Here is an 18,596-nt window from a genome sequence, read left to right as displayed (position 1 = left end):
TGCTTTGCCTCTTCTGGGTGTCTGCTAAGAGTCTAGACAAGAGCAGGGGTTTGGTGGTGACTTTTTATTGGTACCTGCTGTTAAACCCCATTTTGTATATCTATATGAAAAAGTCAAGAAAAATATCAAGTAATACTGTCAACCACTACCAAAGCCACTTTTCAACAAAAAAATGCATTACTTGGGTGCAAATAAAATTTAAACTATTTTGATTTATTAGGTATAGAAGGCCATTTCTATTCATACCTGAATAATACTTTTTTTTTTAAAAAACATACAGATATAATTAATGTGGTTTCAGTTCTGTGTATTTGCTTATCATTTTATAACTTTCCTTGCTGCCACACTGCCTGATTCAAACTCCTCCAGCAGAAAGTGTGTATTTTAAAAGTAAAATTTACTTAAAGCTTTAGAAATTTGGAAAAAAAAAATTCCATACCTTTCAAAAGAGGCTTAAAGCAGTTTCAGAAATGCAGTAGCTGAAGAATGTGCAGAATAAACTCCATGTAAGCATGTTGATTGTATGCTTACTGCCATAATGGTATCACTTGTCAGACATATCTGAGCTGGAACTTAACAGCCTGTTAAATGATTGAACTGGTTTTTTCCTGTGGAGCATTTAGAGGTGTGTAACTTCAGATGGAATTGCTTAGGCAGCATAATACTGCTGTTATGTCAAATCAGAAGTTGATTTATATATTAATTTTATAATAAACATATGCATTTGTCATCCTAAATGCTTTTTTTATTTGTTTTTTTTTTATGCAGGTTTGTTGTCGAAGGTCATATTCCATATTTGAATGTTTTTCAGCATTTCCCAGAGAAGATGAAGTTATGTGGACTTGATCTTAAGATCTTTTGTGTAGAGGTAATTTTTTTCTTAAAGAGAAAGATTAAAAAACCCCAACCAAAACCTAGTTATTTTGTGGTAGTTTAGTTATTTTGGTCACTGTACTAATAAATTGATTAAATCTATTGTTATGTAGTAGGGTTCATGTTTCACAGTATTGGAGCCTGTGTGGAATCCAGTGCATTCTCTGGCTTGGAGTGCTTTGATCTTTAACCAGTCTTATTAAGGTGATTACCAAAGTTAAAATGAAATCAGTAAGTGCTTATGGAGAAGAAGGTGTTTGGATCTGCTCTTGAAACATTTAGAAACAGGACTTTGCTTCACATGTAAGAGCAGTATGTTATCTTTTTTTATGCTTATTTAAATTATCTCTTGCGTTTGTTTGTAATTCCATATTCTTTTCATAAAGTTTGGTTTAGATGCTCTCTCTTGTTCTGTTTCTTGCTCTACTGGTTGAAATAAATCAAATCTAAAATCTACGTAAGAGCTATAGCCCTTCTAGGAGCACAAAAGTGATGGACAGTTGAGAGAGAAAAGTAAATTTTCCTTATTTAAGATCCTTATGTATTGTGGTAACAATTACCCAATGGTGTTTGTGATTTATTAAGGATTTTTGAAGTGTGCAGATAAAGTCTTAGCTTTTGAGAGCAGAAAGCTGCCTGAAGAAGGTGGGTTTTGCTCTGCTGTAATGGTTTTGTAGCCCAAGCCCTCAGCGATGATGTTGCAAATGTTACCATTCTCCCATATGTTGCTTATAGTCACCAAGTCATGAGTTGTTCAGGACCTATAGCTTCAGAGGTTGAAGCATTTATATTATTTTTGGTTTTATACCACTGCTTTCCTGTCTAGATAAATGAGAATTATGACCTCAACTTCTCAAACTCAGGTGATAAATTTAAGATAAAACCTCTTGATTTGTTTTTTTGTCTGAGAAAAGTCCTTAAAAGAAAAGGTATGTTAGGCTTCTTTTTAAGCCTTTTAAACTCTTATTCTCTCTGTCCTTCTTTTTGCCTCCATTCTTTGGATATGTTTTTGTCTTATGAATTGCAACTGTAAAGCTTATACCATACGTCAGAGTGGGAGACTTCGTTTGCAGAAAGGTGACTGTTGCCCTTGGAGGATCCTACTGATTTCTTTTGGGTTAGAGCTGCACCCCTCACTTCCAAAGTATAAGCAGATATGCATGATAATCAAGCAATCTCTCAACTCTGTTTTCTTTGAGATATGTAGGTAAAGTTTTGTAGGTACAGGTATAGGTAAGCTTACTGTACTATTTGCTTTCCAGCCACTCTGGTATTACTGTGCCTTCCTCTTTTTAGGAATACCTGCTCCCTACTCAATGTTACTTTAGAAGTGCATCCTCATGTTTATTTAACATCTTTTTTACTACATCATTGAGCTGATAATTGCAAAAACCTTATTAGCTGTTTCTTACATATTGTGTTTCTCACTGCAGCACTGAAATTACCCATGGTTTACTGTATCTAGTTTTGAAATCTGAGTTGTGAGAAATACAAGAGATGAGGTTGTTGTCCTGGAGCAGGAAGTGAGATTTCATAATACTCCATCCTGAAAATGCAGCCTGCATTCTTTTCTCTTTTATGTTCTGTATAGAATATTTTATAGACAATTATCTTAAATTATGATATTAAGTCCGTTATAACCAGATAGGTAGGTTACTCTGGTGCCATTATTTATTGTGATTTGAGTCTGATAAATGTAAGCTGCAAATATGTTCCAAAATTTTGATAACTGACAGGACTATGCCATGTGTCTGCTTTTTTGTTTTGTACAGATTTTTAGTACATTTAATTGTGTCCTGTGCAGCCTAAATTGGAATCAAGAAGTAATTATGTTGCAGTAGCTTGAAGGATTTGAAGTCATACTAAGTATCATTTTATCACTTAAGTGCAGATAAAGCCTAATTTGATGAGGTTCATCTTGTAGAAAAATACTCTTGGTGGCTTAAAGACTTTTTTCGGTAACAATTCCCCACATACCCAAAACATGCTGAATCTGTACAAGGTTGAAGTTGTTACAGATTTTAGAAAAATGAATGCAACACTATTGCAAGATGAGTCACATCTGTTTTCTTTCTGTGTAGTGGTATATGTATATATATACATGCACAAGGGGCTTTTATGCCTGGTCATTTAGTAGTATTTCATGTGCAAAGAATGTGACTAGTCTCAGGCTTCCCAGCTGTGACAAACTTCTGTGCTGTGTAATTTAGGAGTGGAGTCCATATCACTGACCATTTTTTCCTGTCCTGCATACTATTTAGCAATTAGAGGTGATTGCAGCATCTGTACAGGATGAGAGAGCTGAGGTTTTTATCACTGAGAAGGGGAGGCTGTGGGGGGATTTCAGCAGTGCATATAAATACCTGTCAGGGAGGAGTGAGGATGAAGTCAGGCTCTCTTCTTGGTGGTGCAGAGTGGAAGGACAGGAGTCAGTGGGCACAAAATGGAATACAGGAAATTCCATGTAAATATAAAACTTTTTTACAGGCTTATGCCAATAGCCAATGCATCTTTGATAAATGCAGTCATCTGTTCTCTTTTAGGTGGAAATCAACTTTCTTCTCTTTTTAATGCACAGGTTATCTATTTCTTTTAAAGCCCATTAATGTAGGACTTAAAATGTATTTGTAAATCAGTAGTAGTATATATAAAGTTCAGTGGATGATTTGCTTTCAGCTTCTTTTATTTGATTGGTATTATTTGTCCTCCACTGGAGCTACACACAAATTATCTCTTCCATTTCCACTTGAAAGAGGGATACATCCTTCAGATACCCATCCTGTATTTTGCTTTGGCTCAAGCATCCCTTTTCTTTTAAGCTAGCAACAGCTTGTCCTTGCTGTAGATCTGTCTTTCCTTACATTTTTGACTCAGGACTGTGTACCCATTTATCTTTTATGTAATTATTTTGTTTGTGCTTTAAAGTTGATTGTGTTTCTCTGTATCAAATTTACCTTTACATTTCATTACTTTTCATAAAACTCGTTACCTTTTTGGTGTATTTTACCTTTAGTAGATTAATGGATTGTAAATGGATTCTTTTTTTTTTTAAGCCCCAAATTATTTTTTTGTTTTGATTCTCACATTCTTCACACATGTGCAAACTCAAATGGATGTGTGTATATGTAGGTAAGCAGGTCACTCCCATGGCTATTGGGCAACATGATTTACAAAAGTATTGAAGATAACAAACATGTCACTTCGAAGTATGTGCTGTGTGCAACAGGATAGGTGTAGTCTCATAAGGATCTTTCAGATCCTGTTGTTCTAAAGAGCTTTGGGAATAGATGCACAGGTATCTAGACTTGGCAAGGTGCCCGGTGTGTGACTTCAGTGAAGTTCCCTACTCTCAATCTCTTCAACCTTAAAATAATGACTTTTGGAAAGAAGGTGTTAAAGTTCTTTTTTTCTTAAAGGGCTTGGCGGGGGAGCAGGAGAAAGGTGAAGCTGGTGGGTGTTAGTTGAATTTTGGTCAGAACTCTCTACCAACCTGCCCTCAAAGACAAAAGAAATGGCTATTTACTAAATTTCTCTTGCTGTTTCTTCTGCCCTGGATTGTGGTTGTGGAATAGTTTCTCTATATAAGCCTTTCTCCCCAGTCTCTCCTTACTCTTAGATGGAAGTAGCTGCACAATTCTATGTCTGTTTGAAGCCTTCTCTCTTCTACAAGGCCACTGAATGTTTTAGTGTTGACAGTGTTGTTGATACACCTTGCTGTCTAGGAATGTGTATCTTAAAAATAATTCCTTATATTTTTGTAATTTAATTCCATTCCTCTCTCTTTCTGTGGCTTTTGTTTGTTTTTATAATCCCTTTAGTATTGCTGTATATATCAAGAAATTTACTCACTTTAACAGCTTGGACCTTGCAACATGTTGGAATTACCATCCACATTACTTTTTGGTTGGTTTAGTTTAACTTATTTTTTGTTTCTTTTTACATATCCAAACTCCAGCTTCTATTAACAGAAGCACTGTTTGATTTGAATTCTGCTCAGTATAATTCACCTATTTCCATCCCTAGATGTCTCACTTCTTAAATAACTCCCAGTGTTACTCTGCAGATTTTTCCACGATACAGAAACCTTCCTTAACTTTCGTCTGAGAGTGATATTTGGACCTTCCTTACCTTTGCCCATGGCAAATTTCTGAAAAGTGGCAGCAATAAACTGTTGCTGATCATAGATCACTGCTATGGACAAGAGAGAACAATTGTGAACCAAAAAGCAGGCCAGGATTTTTTACTCTTTATCCCCCCTAATTAAAAGTCTTCTTGTTCCTTCCTTTTGGTAGAGACCTTTTTATTTTCAGGCTTAGTAGCTTATCATTCTGCATGAATGTTCTGTCTCTCTTGTCAGTGTTGGATGAGGCCAGTAGCTCTGTGCAGCTCACATAGTGTTTGGCTTAATAAGGGTGTTTTATTCATGCTCCATTATGAACTGATGTTGGTTTTGTTGGAAAACAAATGTTTGCTGCCCTAAGAAAAGTTCTAATTCGTCTAAGGCCTTCCTTTTTCCCAAAGTAACCTGTGATAAGTGTTGGAGTAGATATTTTAATGTATTTATAAAGTAGACCGGAAAACTTCAGCTCTTTTGAGAATGTGCCACCTGAGCGTGGAATGCTTTGTTCTGTTTGGTGCTTTGGATTTATTTTATTTGTGTTGGAAGAATTTATACCTTGGACTTATGTGTCCATACACACCCTCCCTAGCTTAGATTATTAAATTTCTTTCCTCTCCTATTTAGGAGTGAAAGGCTTTCCTGAAACTTTGAGAGATGATCATTCTTCTCTGTGATGTCTGGAAATTCTCCAAGTCTTTGTTTTCTTCTTTTGCAGTATTGTATAGTTTGTATTTTCTTTTTGTTCTGGTTTTCCTTTTTTTCTTTTATATTTTCTTAGCATTGCTTGACTTTATTCTTGGCAGCACTTCTATATCCATATTTCTCTGCCACTCATCCTTCTGTTGCCCATCTTTCTGTTTCAGCTTCAGCCAGTGCTCACTTCTGCTGAAGATTTGAGAGATCTGATTTCTGAGATGAATTTGCTGAGCTACTCCTCTGCTATCAAGGATGCTTCTGTTTTGCCCCTTTGTTCTGCATGCTTTGCTTCCCACAGAGCAGCTCTTGAGTTTTCAGTTAATGATGAGTTACATTCTTCCAGTGAGACTCAGTGGTGATTTTGTTTTGGGTCACCTTTAGCTTTCCCATGAAGAAGGAAAAAGGTTTTTCAAATCAGCTTCTTGTGGGAGTTGGAGCTTCAGTCATCTCTCTGCTCTCCTCTCCTGACCTTACGAAGATTGCTTGACTGACAGGATATTTTTAGCTTCCATTTTTCCCTTTGCTGTAGTATTATTTTGTTCAGGATCCATGCCAAGCTAATCATTCTAGAGTTCCTGAATCTCCTCTTTTACATTGTTTTAAATACTGCATATTAATGTGGAGGGTTCTCTGATGTTTAGAATTTCTTAAGATTATTTAAAAAACAACATTTGTGTTTCAGAGAACTCCTCAGTTATTTCCTTAAAGCTTTCTGTGTGTAAATTATCTGTGTCTCTCCTTTGTAAAATACTCCATTTTATCAGATAGTGGTTTGGTTTTTTGCAGACATAAATTTTTCTCTTCCTTACATATGATTTTAATGAGATGGATTTGTATTCTTTTTCCAGTTACAGAACAATCTAGCTTTTCTCCATATTTGTTTTATGATTTACCCATTTACCTGTGGCATTGAAATTCAAAGTTTTGGGGTTGTTTGGGGTTTTTTAGTTTTTTAGCTGCTTATGGCTTTGTCACTTTTACCACTTGTTTCATTGTGGAATATCCATAGTCCTGTGCCAGGAGATTGTCCTGAGCACTACAGAGACAGTACTGCAGTAAAATGCACACTCTGCTTCAGAAAGGGCATTTTTGTGGTTTTCCCTTTATCCCATTATCTCATATAAAAAGAAATATGATAGACTTGTCTATGAGTGTAGTGACCTACCATGTCTGTATTTGGAGAGGTCTTAATGCCTGTACTTTCATATCTAGGAGTTACATCTTTTTGTGTTGTTTACTCTACTACTTGAGAGCAAGTTTTAAACTCAGGACTCGTATCCTTGTGCAGTACTACCCAGGGTGGGACTTGTCATCCACATTCAAAATGATGATTTGTTGTTAATTGTTTACCTTACAATATGGTTAAATGTTGCAGTTTTGGCATGGAAAGCAGGTTAAAAATATGGAACCTCCAATTTATACACTCATCCTCTTCATTCCGGGCAGTGTGGCTATTGGAGTACAGTTGTTAATACTTGCACCATATGAACACTTTGTGCCTTGTGACCATCCAACAACTCAGTTGCTCAGTAAAACCTGGTTTGAATTACATGGGGATGTGCCACAGAAATGTGTGTGAATCAATTCAGCTTTGTTCAAGCATAGTAAAAGCCATTTTGTTTTGTAAATTTAGCTGACAAGTTTAAGTAGTTTAAGACGCCTCCTGATTTGGATTTCCCTGTGAATGTTGGGGGCAGAAGAACTGTCAAATAGCCTGGAGGAAAACATAAAATTGGAAAGTTTCTCATGGATTAAGAAAGACTCAATGCTTTGACAGTTACCTGCTGTATACAACCAAAATGAGGGAGGAATTGGTTGTAGTCTTTGACTTTCGAGTGTAATGTCTCCATTTTAGAAGTAATTTGGCATTCAATCACTACTAATTACTAATAACCTCTGCCAGCTTGTTATGAAGAGTGAGGGGGTTCATATAAAATACACTGCTAGGGTTGGTTTAATGATTTATCTATGACCTGATCAGAAGTAGCATCAGTATTACTGGTGTATTGAAAACTAAATATTTGGATTTGTAAATAATACAAGGAAACTATCACTCCTGTGTCTAAGTGTATTGCTTGACTTACTCACATTGAACAGACTTGTTTGCATTTTGTTTTAGATAATTGGAAGTGCTTTTGTTTTGTTTCCTGTGGTCATGAGCATATCACAAATATTTTACTGTTCAAAATGTATAAACTTAGATAGGATCTTCCTTGGGAAGCTTTGAGAAGTACCTGCCTGTCTCACTTACTGAGTATGTTCATTAGATCACTCAAATGTAGATACAAGACCAAGGATAGACAGAGATTCGCCAAGGGACTTTTTACAGTATTGATGCTTCTCTCTTCTTGCCTACACTCAGCTCTTTTCCTGGAGGTCTGCTCAAGCCTGTAAAGTTTGCGTGCTGTTTTCACACACAGTGGTAATTCTTCCCACACTGCACTGAGAACAAAGCCTACATACTTTTTCATCATTCTTTCAAATGCTGAAAGCCTTAATATCTTCTCACATAATAAACAGATGACCAGTGACCTTTATTGTAGCACAGGCAAGAGCAAGTTCTGTACTTGAACCATGAAGTGCTCAGGAAGAAGCACATTCTGTGGGGATGGTGTTACTTAGGAATGGCTGTAGAGCACTCTGCTCATAGCTCATGGTGTAAGTTTACATGAAGCTGTAATATTGACCACTGAAATTCCTTGGATATCTCACCATGACTGTTCTTAGCATCGCTAAAATATAGGTATTTATCCTGCTCTTCAGGCCAATGCATCCCTTGGGTTTGCTGGTGTCATTCCATTACTTGCACCCTGAACTGGATGCAACGTGGCAATACAGCAAATGACAGCTCATTCCTTGTGATTGTTTTATATCAAAGATACTATTTATGGTACTATAATTTCATCAACTTAAAAGCACAAAGATTAGCATTTGCTTCATTACAGACTTTGAGTATGTGAATAGGTGTTTATAAACTTGACAGTATTTCTTAAGTGCTAGTGCTTCTTTATTTGTGGGTGTGGATTTAGTCTCCTAATTATAGTACTCTTCTAGGAGGGACAGATGAAATGAATCACTATTCCTGGTCTTTATGTTTTTTATCCCACTGTCTAAGGAGGAGTGAAATTCTCGGTATTCTGAATAGTGTGTTTGGTAACTGTACTGAAATTGTTATTGTGGAAATGATTTATACCATTTGGTGACTGCCTTAGTGTTGCTAATTTTATAGATGACAGCAATGCTATGCTAATGATCTGTTAAATGAGTTTCTAGCCTGAAGATGATTTTTTAAATAAAATGGTCTGCTGACCATTTTTGATGAGTAAACCTTGTAGGAAAAAGTAAAACTCATGTTATTGATACAAGTAAAGATTATTTACAGATACAGAAGTAGTTTTTAGAAAAGAATGATAATTTTAAACAAAAAATCCCAGTGAAAACAAAAGTATACCTACGAGTTGCTTAGTCTTCATAATTCTATTCAGTCTTTGTTTTTTCACTTTTCTTCTCTTTGTTGATAAAATTCTGAATCCTGTGTTACGAGCAGTTTGGAACAAGTCAAACATTCCCCATTTTGTATCTACTGAGACATCCAACCTCAGCACTTCATAGTTATGAGAATACAGATGGAGCAATACTGCTTGCAATTTCTCAAACTTTCTTCCTATCCAAAAGTTGACTTAAATATATTTATTCTATGTGAAGAAAATATTAAGTAAACAAATATTGATTTGTAGTGTTTTCTGGAAGCTGAGGTTATCAATGCTATTACTTTTATGTACCAGCCTTAGTTTAAATACCTGTGTGATCTTAACTAGACAGGTTTGTATAATCCCTTCATGATGCGGTTTTCGAACCTGCAGTTGTTGTAGCCCAGCTACATTGGAATTACTTTCTAATAACTCCTGACATCTAATAAAGGAATGGAGATCAAAAGAATTTTATGTTAATGTAAAAATCTATCATGCATCTGTATCTTAAATACTGTATGGGATTTTGATTTGTTGTTTTGCTTTTCTTACCCTCCCTTTTCTCAAAGTTGCAGATGAGCTGAGAGGTACAGAGAGTCGCAGTGAGGATCATCAAATGTAGGGACAATTTTCCTACATGAAGCAATATTGTCTACTTAGCTTTCAACGTAAAGAAGAAGTGACTAAGAGTAAAATGTGATGATAGTTTACAGAGCATGTTTAGGAAGCAATTGTTCATTTGTTTTTTCCAGTACAAGGACTGGGAGGTGTCAGAAAAGGTTACTGGTCTGCAGGTTCAGAATCAAACAGCAGGAGATGTGGCCTCATACGTTTTGTGGGTAACTGGTGGAGTGCATTGTGTTAGAGGATGCTGTGGATGTTAAAAGGGTCAGATGTTGCCTGTACTGATGCCATGAAGGAAAAGGAATCTGGCACAAAAAGAATGCAGAGATCTCACTGCTGACTCAGACACAAACAGTGTGAAGCTGGACAGACATTTGGTGGTGTCATGGCTTGCCTGGTTCTTAAATTCTTCCTTGCACATTTTGCTTCCTTGCTGCTGAATGCAAGGCTAAATAGATCTTTTTGGACTGATGTGGTACAGCCAGTTTTTTGTTTGTTCTGGGATCTCATTAATGGTTTCAGTTTGTGGTTTTTGTGTTCTGGGGAGACTTTTCTAAAGATCGTAAAACTCTATTTTTCATTAACTAATTATCTCACAGCAACTCTATTTTAAGTCATAGTTTAAGCCTTTAAGTTAGGTGAACTAAATATGATCCTGTGAAGTTTCAGATTTAGAGATCTGGGATATTTCTGAAAAATGTTGAGGAATGATTAAATGGTACAAGTATGCAAAGTCATTGCATAAAAGGGGTATGTCTAGCCTATGGCAAATAATTCTAAGCAATGAAGACTACACATTTTTCTTAAACAAAAACTACTTTTTGGAAAAAGATTTTTCATGCTTATATTTTTCTAATGATATTTTGGTTTATTTTGGTGGAGGAACTAAGGAAATTGTTTGTATTACTCAAAATGTAAAATTCCTTACTGTTGAGGAGAAGCAATGATCCCAATGCCAGGAGGAAGAAGGAACACTTGCAAGAAGCCTGGCCTAGAGATGTGGCAAGAGGAGAAATGTGAAAAACTGTGTAAGAGTCAATAAGTTCTAGGTCATGGGGGAGCCGTCCTGGGCTGACAGAGATGGCAGCTTAAGGGTTTGTGCACTTTACCCTTATACCCTTAATATTTCTAAACAGTTTTCAGCTCTGAGCAGTCCTCTTTTAGCCCTAAAAGTAAGCACAGGTCTTGGATTTGTGAATAGATTAAGCTAATACTATCTTATTTTAACTTCTTTGCATAGTGATTAAGGTTTTAAAGGTAAGCATATGAAATTTAGGAATTACTGAAGTGGATATGCTTTTAGCTGAGACTGTGTAAGTGCACGAGGGTGTAGCCTTTAATAATTTCATCTCGTATTATTTCTAAACCAAGATAGCGTCTTGGTTCAGCATGCAGGAAGTGTGAGCTGCTCTGTATATCTTTTCCTTTTCTTCATTTAATATGGGAGTTTCAGCCTGCATTGGTGCACGCCACGTGAAGCCAACTCGTTTGCAGAGTGTTTGGTTCTTTCTCATCCTTTGGGGCTGGTCATTCCCCCTCATCACACAACACTGCCTGGTGGCCGCTGCTCCAGGGCTGGGCTCTTGGGGTCGTGTTGTGCTGCTCCATCACAAGGTGAAAAACTGGGACAAAGACACCTGCCTGAGGCAGTGGGATGGTACAGTCGTGAGGAAACCTGAGGCTTTTCTAAGTGCTGTAAAATGGCCCCCATTGGTAATTTCTTTTTCTTCATGCTGACTTTTTGAAAGGATTTTGTATCCCTTAATAATCTGCTACTGGCTAAAGCCAATGTCTGCAAATCATCACACAGCTCATTGGAAACTGCTGCCATTTGGATTGTCTAACGCTTTAGGTTTTGGTGGATTGCATGTTTATGTTTTAGTTTGAGTCTGATTCAAATGGAGTAATTCCTGACTAAATCTATTAATGAAGTCATGAATGCAGGTCAAAATGCTTGCTGTTTTCTCCTAGAGTGTTTGGACTGGAATGACAAAGGCTTTCTGCTTCTCTGGAAAGTGTATCCACCAGACTGGCTTTTAAACACGTTCCTCTGTTTGCTAAGGTCTTCTTCTCAAAACATTCCAGGTTGCATGTGTAAGAGCCTCTTTTCCTGACTAAAGTTTGAATGACCTTAATTGCCATGTGATTTCTTCCTTTATTTTTTTAGTGGTAACTATTTAAAGAATTCAAATTAAGACTGAAGCTGGTCATTCTTGTTTATTTTTAAAAAAACTTCTAAGAGGGATAAAATTCTGTTTATACAAATTCTGCTAATCATCTGTGCTGCTTTTACTTTTCAAAAAAAGCCAGCAATTCCTCTTTTGTCTGCTTTTGTTTTGAGATAATTTAGTTTTGTTGGGGTTGGGTGTTTTTCTATCTGGGAAATTTTTTTCTGCCTAACTGTATTTTTTGTGCATTTTAACAGGTGCATGCAGTATTTGTTCAGGATAGAAAGTAGTGCAGAATGAAAAGAAGCAAGGGTGAGGCTTTTATTTGAAAGAAAAAAGCTGAGGAGGAAGTTCACTGCTGAAAGGGTTATTGTAATCAAGTTTATCATGGGAGCTTGCTGTTGTGTAACAGAAACTCTAGCTTGTCCATACCTGTCTTTAAGCATTACTTAATGAAGAAAGAAAACAAACCAACCAAAATAATTATGAAATTCAATAAAATTTGTTCCCAAACTCTTACATTTCAATACATTATGACACTTCAGCTCCTTGTTGGATTACTCTCTGTTTATAGAAAGACTACATTTTTTAGAAAAGTGATACTTGTCAGAGTTAGCTTGTACGAACAGGGTAACACTCAAGCATGTCTCTTGTGGTTTAATAATATTGAAACTCATTTATTCAAAAACCACTTTAACCAGGTATCATGTAATGAAGAATATGTCTTCCTCTGAAAGGAACTTATTGAAAGGTCTACTAGACAGCCAGTTAAACTTTTTCTCCTAGTAAAGGAGTACCTCTGTATTGCATGTTCAGTTAGCTTTTTTCTCTTGTGTGTGGGTTGCTGGCTTATCCTCATGCCATCCTGAATTCTTCAGTGAAAACTGTCTGTGTCAATGCAATGTAATATCCCAGCATACCTAATTTTTTTTCTCTCAAAAATGCAAACCCATTGTTTATTGAGTGATTTTCTAACATTAATCTTTTTGCTGTACAAAGATCCTTCTCATTTCCTTCTGCAACAATGATCAGGACTAATATGAGATTTTAAGATGCAGTAGCTGTTGCAGCTGAAACAGTTACTAAAGGAGGAAAAAAAGAGAGGCTGCCAGTGTCATGTCTATGATTTTCAAATGGTATCTTGACTTCCTTTGTCTTCCTTCTGTCTATTTGTTACCAGTTTGATAACTTGGGCAACCTGTTTTGCCTGTGGTCAAGGTGGACAAATTGATTTCCTTTTCGTTCTTAACCTTTTAGTTACCCTTTCTGTTTGATGATAGCCTTTGTCTCAGTGTGTCTTTCCTAGTGGATGAAGTCTCATGAGATGGATATTTCTTAGCAGTTATCTAAGTGGAGTTGTGGCAGTTTCGCGTCTTTGTTCTTCTTGTCATTTGGTTCCATTTTAATAATTCCAGGCACACCCTCTCACTGTTACATCAGCATCTGTATGTGATTCATGGATATCAGGGTTTGAAGAAATCTATCCACTCATTTAGTCCACATGAAAATGACTGCACTGAGTCTGGCTCGAGGTTCATGGAATCTGTTCCCCTGGTTCGGATGGTGACCTAGGAAAGGATGTAGGAGCAGAGTGCAGTGGTTGTCCCCAGTGTACTTTCACAGTCACCAGCAAATCACAAGCCTGGGACATTTCTATGCAGCAGTGGTAACAGTCCTTTCAATGTCATAGAGTCACACAATAGTTTGTCTTGGAAGGGACCCTTAAAGATTCTCTTTAAACGTTGCAAATGTCTTTTCTGCATACCTTATGTTCTGGCCAAGAAGGTTTTCCTGAAGGGACTACACAGAATCTGACTGTGCAACAAGTTGATACTAGTTTTTTTTTCTATCTAGGTTAGATAGTAAAATATTTTGAGTGTTTCTTATCTTTGAAAAGTTTGTATTCATAATAACACACAATGTTAAAGAGCATTTAGTTTGTGTGTGATGGCTGTTGTATTAGTTTGCTGCTGTTCCGCAGGGGATGGTCATGGCCCCTGAGAGGTGTGTAGTGGTAAAGCAAGGGGGAAACCAGTGTTGTTTAAAAATGCATCAGCAAGATTCATTGGTGTGTGTTTATATGGGAGGTAGCCAGATCAGTAGTACTGTAAGAATAGACAAAAAACATGAAAAAAAGTCATTAGTATCTAGAAGTGTAGGCTTGCTGACCACATTAATGATCTAGTGTGTAGTGATTTGTTCACAAGGTTATTTCATTCAGTGTTAAATACTAGTTTGGGTGTAAATTTCACAGTTGATCCAGTTATTGTCTCTACTATCAATTCTTTTGTGTAATCTGCATGCGCTGTGGCTGGTGTTCCACATCAGGCTCTTGCTGCAGCTGACCAAATATATCTGAACAACTGAGCAGAAGAAGCAAAATAAGGTGAATGAGGTGTTGTAGAGAACTTGACTGCTGTGCTCATTGTTGGTACCTGATTTCACCTTCTGTAAATGTAAAGCTGCTTGGGAATGTGTTTCAATGCATGCTGCATTCAGAGATGTTTACACACATTAGGGCAGCCATTTAATTCATTATTTTTACAGTAAATATCTTTTATTTTATAGGCATGCCTTGCTTTACTCAAGGTTTGAACCAAATTTCTGGATTGTGTTGCATAAAACCTCTTCTCCAACACTCCTAACTTGATGTTTCTCAAACCTTCAAGTTAAATGGCTTTCTTAGTCCATTTCCTGATGAGTTTGGTACACTCTTGTTCAAACTTGGTCTAGGCTGAATTTCTCATCTTAAAAATGATGAAACTTTGCTGAGTTTTGGATGATTGCAAATGATTTCCACAAACTTACAAAAAGCTAATAATGCAAAAATGAGTTGGACCTTATTAGCTTTCAGTATTAAATGGTAATTGTACAAATCACTTGGGGAAAATGTCCACTGCAGAACATGAGCAGCCCAGGTGAAGGCAGAACTTTAGAGCATGTACAGGCATGGGATAAAAGGGTTCACAGGATGGAAATTCACAGGTAGAAGGATGATGAGGAAGGGGATTTTGCTGGAAAAAATGTACTGAACAGGAAAGAAGGAAGAAAGGACAGAACATTGTAACTGTAAAATAAACTGAGTTGTGAATATTGTGGCCATGTAAGTAGTGTCTGCTGGGATATGTTCTGATACACAAGAAGGAAATAGCCTATACAGTCATCCAAGAGGAGAGTCAGTCAGACCACATTTAAAACAAGAAACTATGGAGCCTGCAAATTATTCTAGAAAGCCAGCCCAGGCATATTGTTTTCCACTTGTTGATCAGCAACATTGTGATATTGTCCTAACAAGTAGGAGAGGCTGCAATCTTGGCTTACCCAAAACAATTATCTCTTACTGTGATCTGATTATCATGCTAATAGTTTGGCTCCTCTGCTCCTGAAAACTAGCTTGTTGTTTTCTAATACAGGTGAAAAATGCCATGTAACTTTGAATGATAAAGACAACCAATTTAAGTAGTCTAATGAATATTTATCATCATAAAAATCTTGTTCCAGACAGTTCTTCACTGACTCAACAGTGTGTATTTTGTTCTCCTGTGCTCAGCTGAAGTCACTGAGAAAGGGAAGGAGAGCGGGGACAAGTACTATCAAGTAGTACTGATCTTCTGTACTGCTTTCTGGAGAAGACCCGTAGCTACCTTATTTGTCGCATGTGGGACTAACATGCAAACGTTTTAAAGACAAAGCTTAAGAGAAGTTCTTGATGATGTTTGTACCCAATCTAGACAAGTTGCAGACTCGGTCAGCATTGTTGATCAGTCTCGAAGAAATCCCAGCTTGCGAAACACCAGGGAAGGCTCGCAGGTGGCATGGCTTTAACAGGGTTTTCTGTCAGTCTTCCTGGAATTATTAGGTGCCCTCAAGGTTTTGTAACTTGAGTTTTATGTGTGCCTTTTATACTGTTTTGCGGATTTTTGGTACCAGGTGAGAGCTCAGTTAACTCCATGCGGTGATGGATAGGGGAGTTGTCCTATTATTTAGCACAGAAATACAACTTGAACTTTTTAATTTATGTATAAGTGAAAGTTATACTTGGAGAAAATATAGCATATGATCTCACACTGTCCTCTATTGTCCAAGTACTCCTCCCTTGGGGTTTAATCATGGGGTGCTGGAGGCAGAGTTTTTTACCTGACAGAGGAAGGCCCTGGCTCTGGATCTTGCTTTCCTAGTGGATTTGCTGGTTGACTTCCAGTGCAACTTGTTCTATCAGGTTCTTTTTTTTTTTTTTTGGCACAGATACATAGCGAGGTAGAAGGTGATAACTTTTACTAATTTTGAGGCTGCTTGTTTTCTGTCTTGCTTTTTCTTAGTATTCTCCCAGCACTTACTGTGTTGGTTGAGTGGAATTTGGGAGTCCTTTTCTTTTAAACTCCCCTCAGTGTGTTTGAATTAAAGAATAAAATATTTGCAGAATGAAAGATTTGCTGTATGAACTCACATCTTTTTCAGATTTAAGCAGAGTAGGAACAGGGCATGCAGTGACTGGTGAAAACAGCCAGTGCTTGATTGCTAAAGTAACCCTACAGTCTCCTCAGCCCTCGACCTTTCAGCCTTTGGCCTTTTGCTGTGATGTGTCCCACAGAGGTGTGATCTTGTGCTGGATCCAGCTTACCCTTGCAGCTCTCAGTTCCAGAGATGACTGTACTGTGAACGAGGTCATGACTCAGCGCTGCGTTGTAGCAGCTGCAGTGAATGTTTTTGATCTTAAGGGGTTAAGCCCTAGAAAGTAGCAACTGATGCAGTTGATCTTTAGGGTCTTATTTGGATGCCCTTCCTAGATGTGCACATCCCAAATGCATTTAGGTCTCTTATGAACACATGCCAACAAGGAACAGTTTTTTTCTATTAGCACTCTTTTTAAAATAAGCCAAGTGGTAACTCTCAGTCTTAATTTTTATTTATAGCTTTTCTACCACTAGTTTGCCTTCAAAAAAGGAATGTCTTGGTTGCCATTGCAAAGCAGAGCATTTTCTAGCCATTTTGAAGAAGAACCAAATTGCCTGCTATAAATTGCAAACAAAAGCTTTGAAACAAAAGTAAGTGTTGGGCATGGCAAGGAATGTATGAATCACTAGTACCTAGGATAGGAAGGTTGTCTCCTTGCCCTGGTACAGTGAGAGAAGCTCAGGTAGAAGGTGATAGAGGTGTCTACCTTGAGCCCTCCAATTAAGAGCCATATTCCTTGAAGTGCCTCGTTGTTAAATTAGACTGTGTGGATACCTCCATTGGTGATAGTTCAGCGTTTGAGAGTGGGAATGCTTCAAGTGACTGAATTCCCAGTGTCTTAATTAATTTTCATCTGTGATATATTATTAAGAAGCTACTAATTCAACTGCTTTTCATTAAAGGGAAAAGCATATTTCCTTTGTATCTAATTAGGAATAGTATTTATGCAATTTTCTTATTTGAATTATCTGAGACTTCAATTTTTCTCCCAGTAGGCTCAAGAGAAGTTACATATGATTCAGGTTTTGTTCCAAGATGGTTTTTGTATTCAATTTAGCACTGGTTTTTAAATGAATAGAAAGTACTGTGAGCCCAGTCTTCCATAAAACTCTGGTAATGCGTGTTTTTCTTGTTTCTCAAGACTGAGAGCAGTCTAAGCCAATTTTTAACACTGTTTAAAAACTTCAGTGAACATTATACAACTTCCTAACTGTTACAAAAAATTAAATTACATGTGTAATAGTGGCAGCAGAATTATTCGTTTTCTTAAGCATGTGTTCACATAGAGCAAGTCTGAGGGGAGATCATTTAAAAAAAGAAAATGAAATGTTGGTAATCACTCAAAATGTAAGCATAGGCTACATAGCTTATATTAAAATAGATTAAAACAAATGATTGAATAAAACCACATTGAATTCACTCTTGTTCAGTAAAGTTTTGAAGTTGGGCACAAAGTTTAAACCCCTGTTAAGTTTCTCCTAAAGGAAGGTTCCATTGACTTTATAAAATATGAATATGTGATAAAGTGTTCTGCTGAATTAGAACCACCAACTAAAGCAGACAAAGTGTTGCTGTTTGTACATTTAAAATGATAAAGTAGCCTGAATAACTTAAATTATTGCTATGAGAGGTAAAGTTGAGTACTAATACAAAATATAGACAATTAGGAATGTTTAATGAAACAGTTCAGGTATTAAGAAATGAGGGTCAAACCTTACAGTCTGTACTTACACAAACGTCAGGTCCTGTTGAGTTCATTATGAATAAACATGTCAAAATTTGCCTCTAAGTGATATTCTCCTTTAGCAAGAAAACCTCTGTAGAAATTGGGAGAATTTTCTTCATTCAGTCAATAGTTTTGAAAAGAGAATCACAGATTTATTTTCACTAATAAATATGCAAATAAGGATTTCTTTTTTTTCCAAATCAAATGACATTAAATATTCTGTGGAAGGGTTCTAGAGAATGTGCTGAATGGGAATATGGTCACAAGGACCAAGGAGAAGGCTGAAGTGATCAACATTTTTTTTACCTCAGTTTTTGAAAAGCAGGTTAGGGAATGTGTGAGTAGGGAATAATGGACATAGGTTCATGGACTGTGATGGGAGGCAGCCACAAGTGCTGAGGCAGCTGGCTGGTGTCACCTCAAGGTCACTGCCAGTAATTGTTGAAGAGTTGTGGTGGCTGCAC

General features: G+C 37.0%; 1 protein-coding gene across 2 annotated transcripts in view; it reads left to right on the top strand.

Moving 5' to 3' along the window:
- Positions 1–18,596, top strand: part of TAF1B (TATA-box binding protein associated factor, RNA polymerase I subunit B) — a 45,213-nt gene that overhangs the window by 13,249 nt on the left and 13,368 nt on the right. For both annotated transcript variants that reach the window (XM_071548354.1, XM_071548355.1), the window contains one exon: positions 769–868. In XM_071548354.1, coding sequence (XP_071404455.1) covers positions 769–868 — 100 coding nt within the window. The remainder of the gene's footprint in view (positions 1–768; positions 869–18,596) is intronic.

This window comes from Pithys albifrons, chromosome 2 (genome assembly GCF_047495875.1).
Source record: "Pithys albifrons albifrons isolate INPA30051 chromosome 2, PitAlb_v1, whole genome shotgun sequence".
Taxonomy (NCBI): domain Eukaryota; kingdom Metazoa; phylum Chordata; class Aves; order Passeriformes; family Thamnophilidae; genus Pithys; species Pithys albifrons.
Note: the sequence above shows the minus strand (reverse complement) of the source record. Positions and strands in the feature narration are given on the sequence as shown.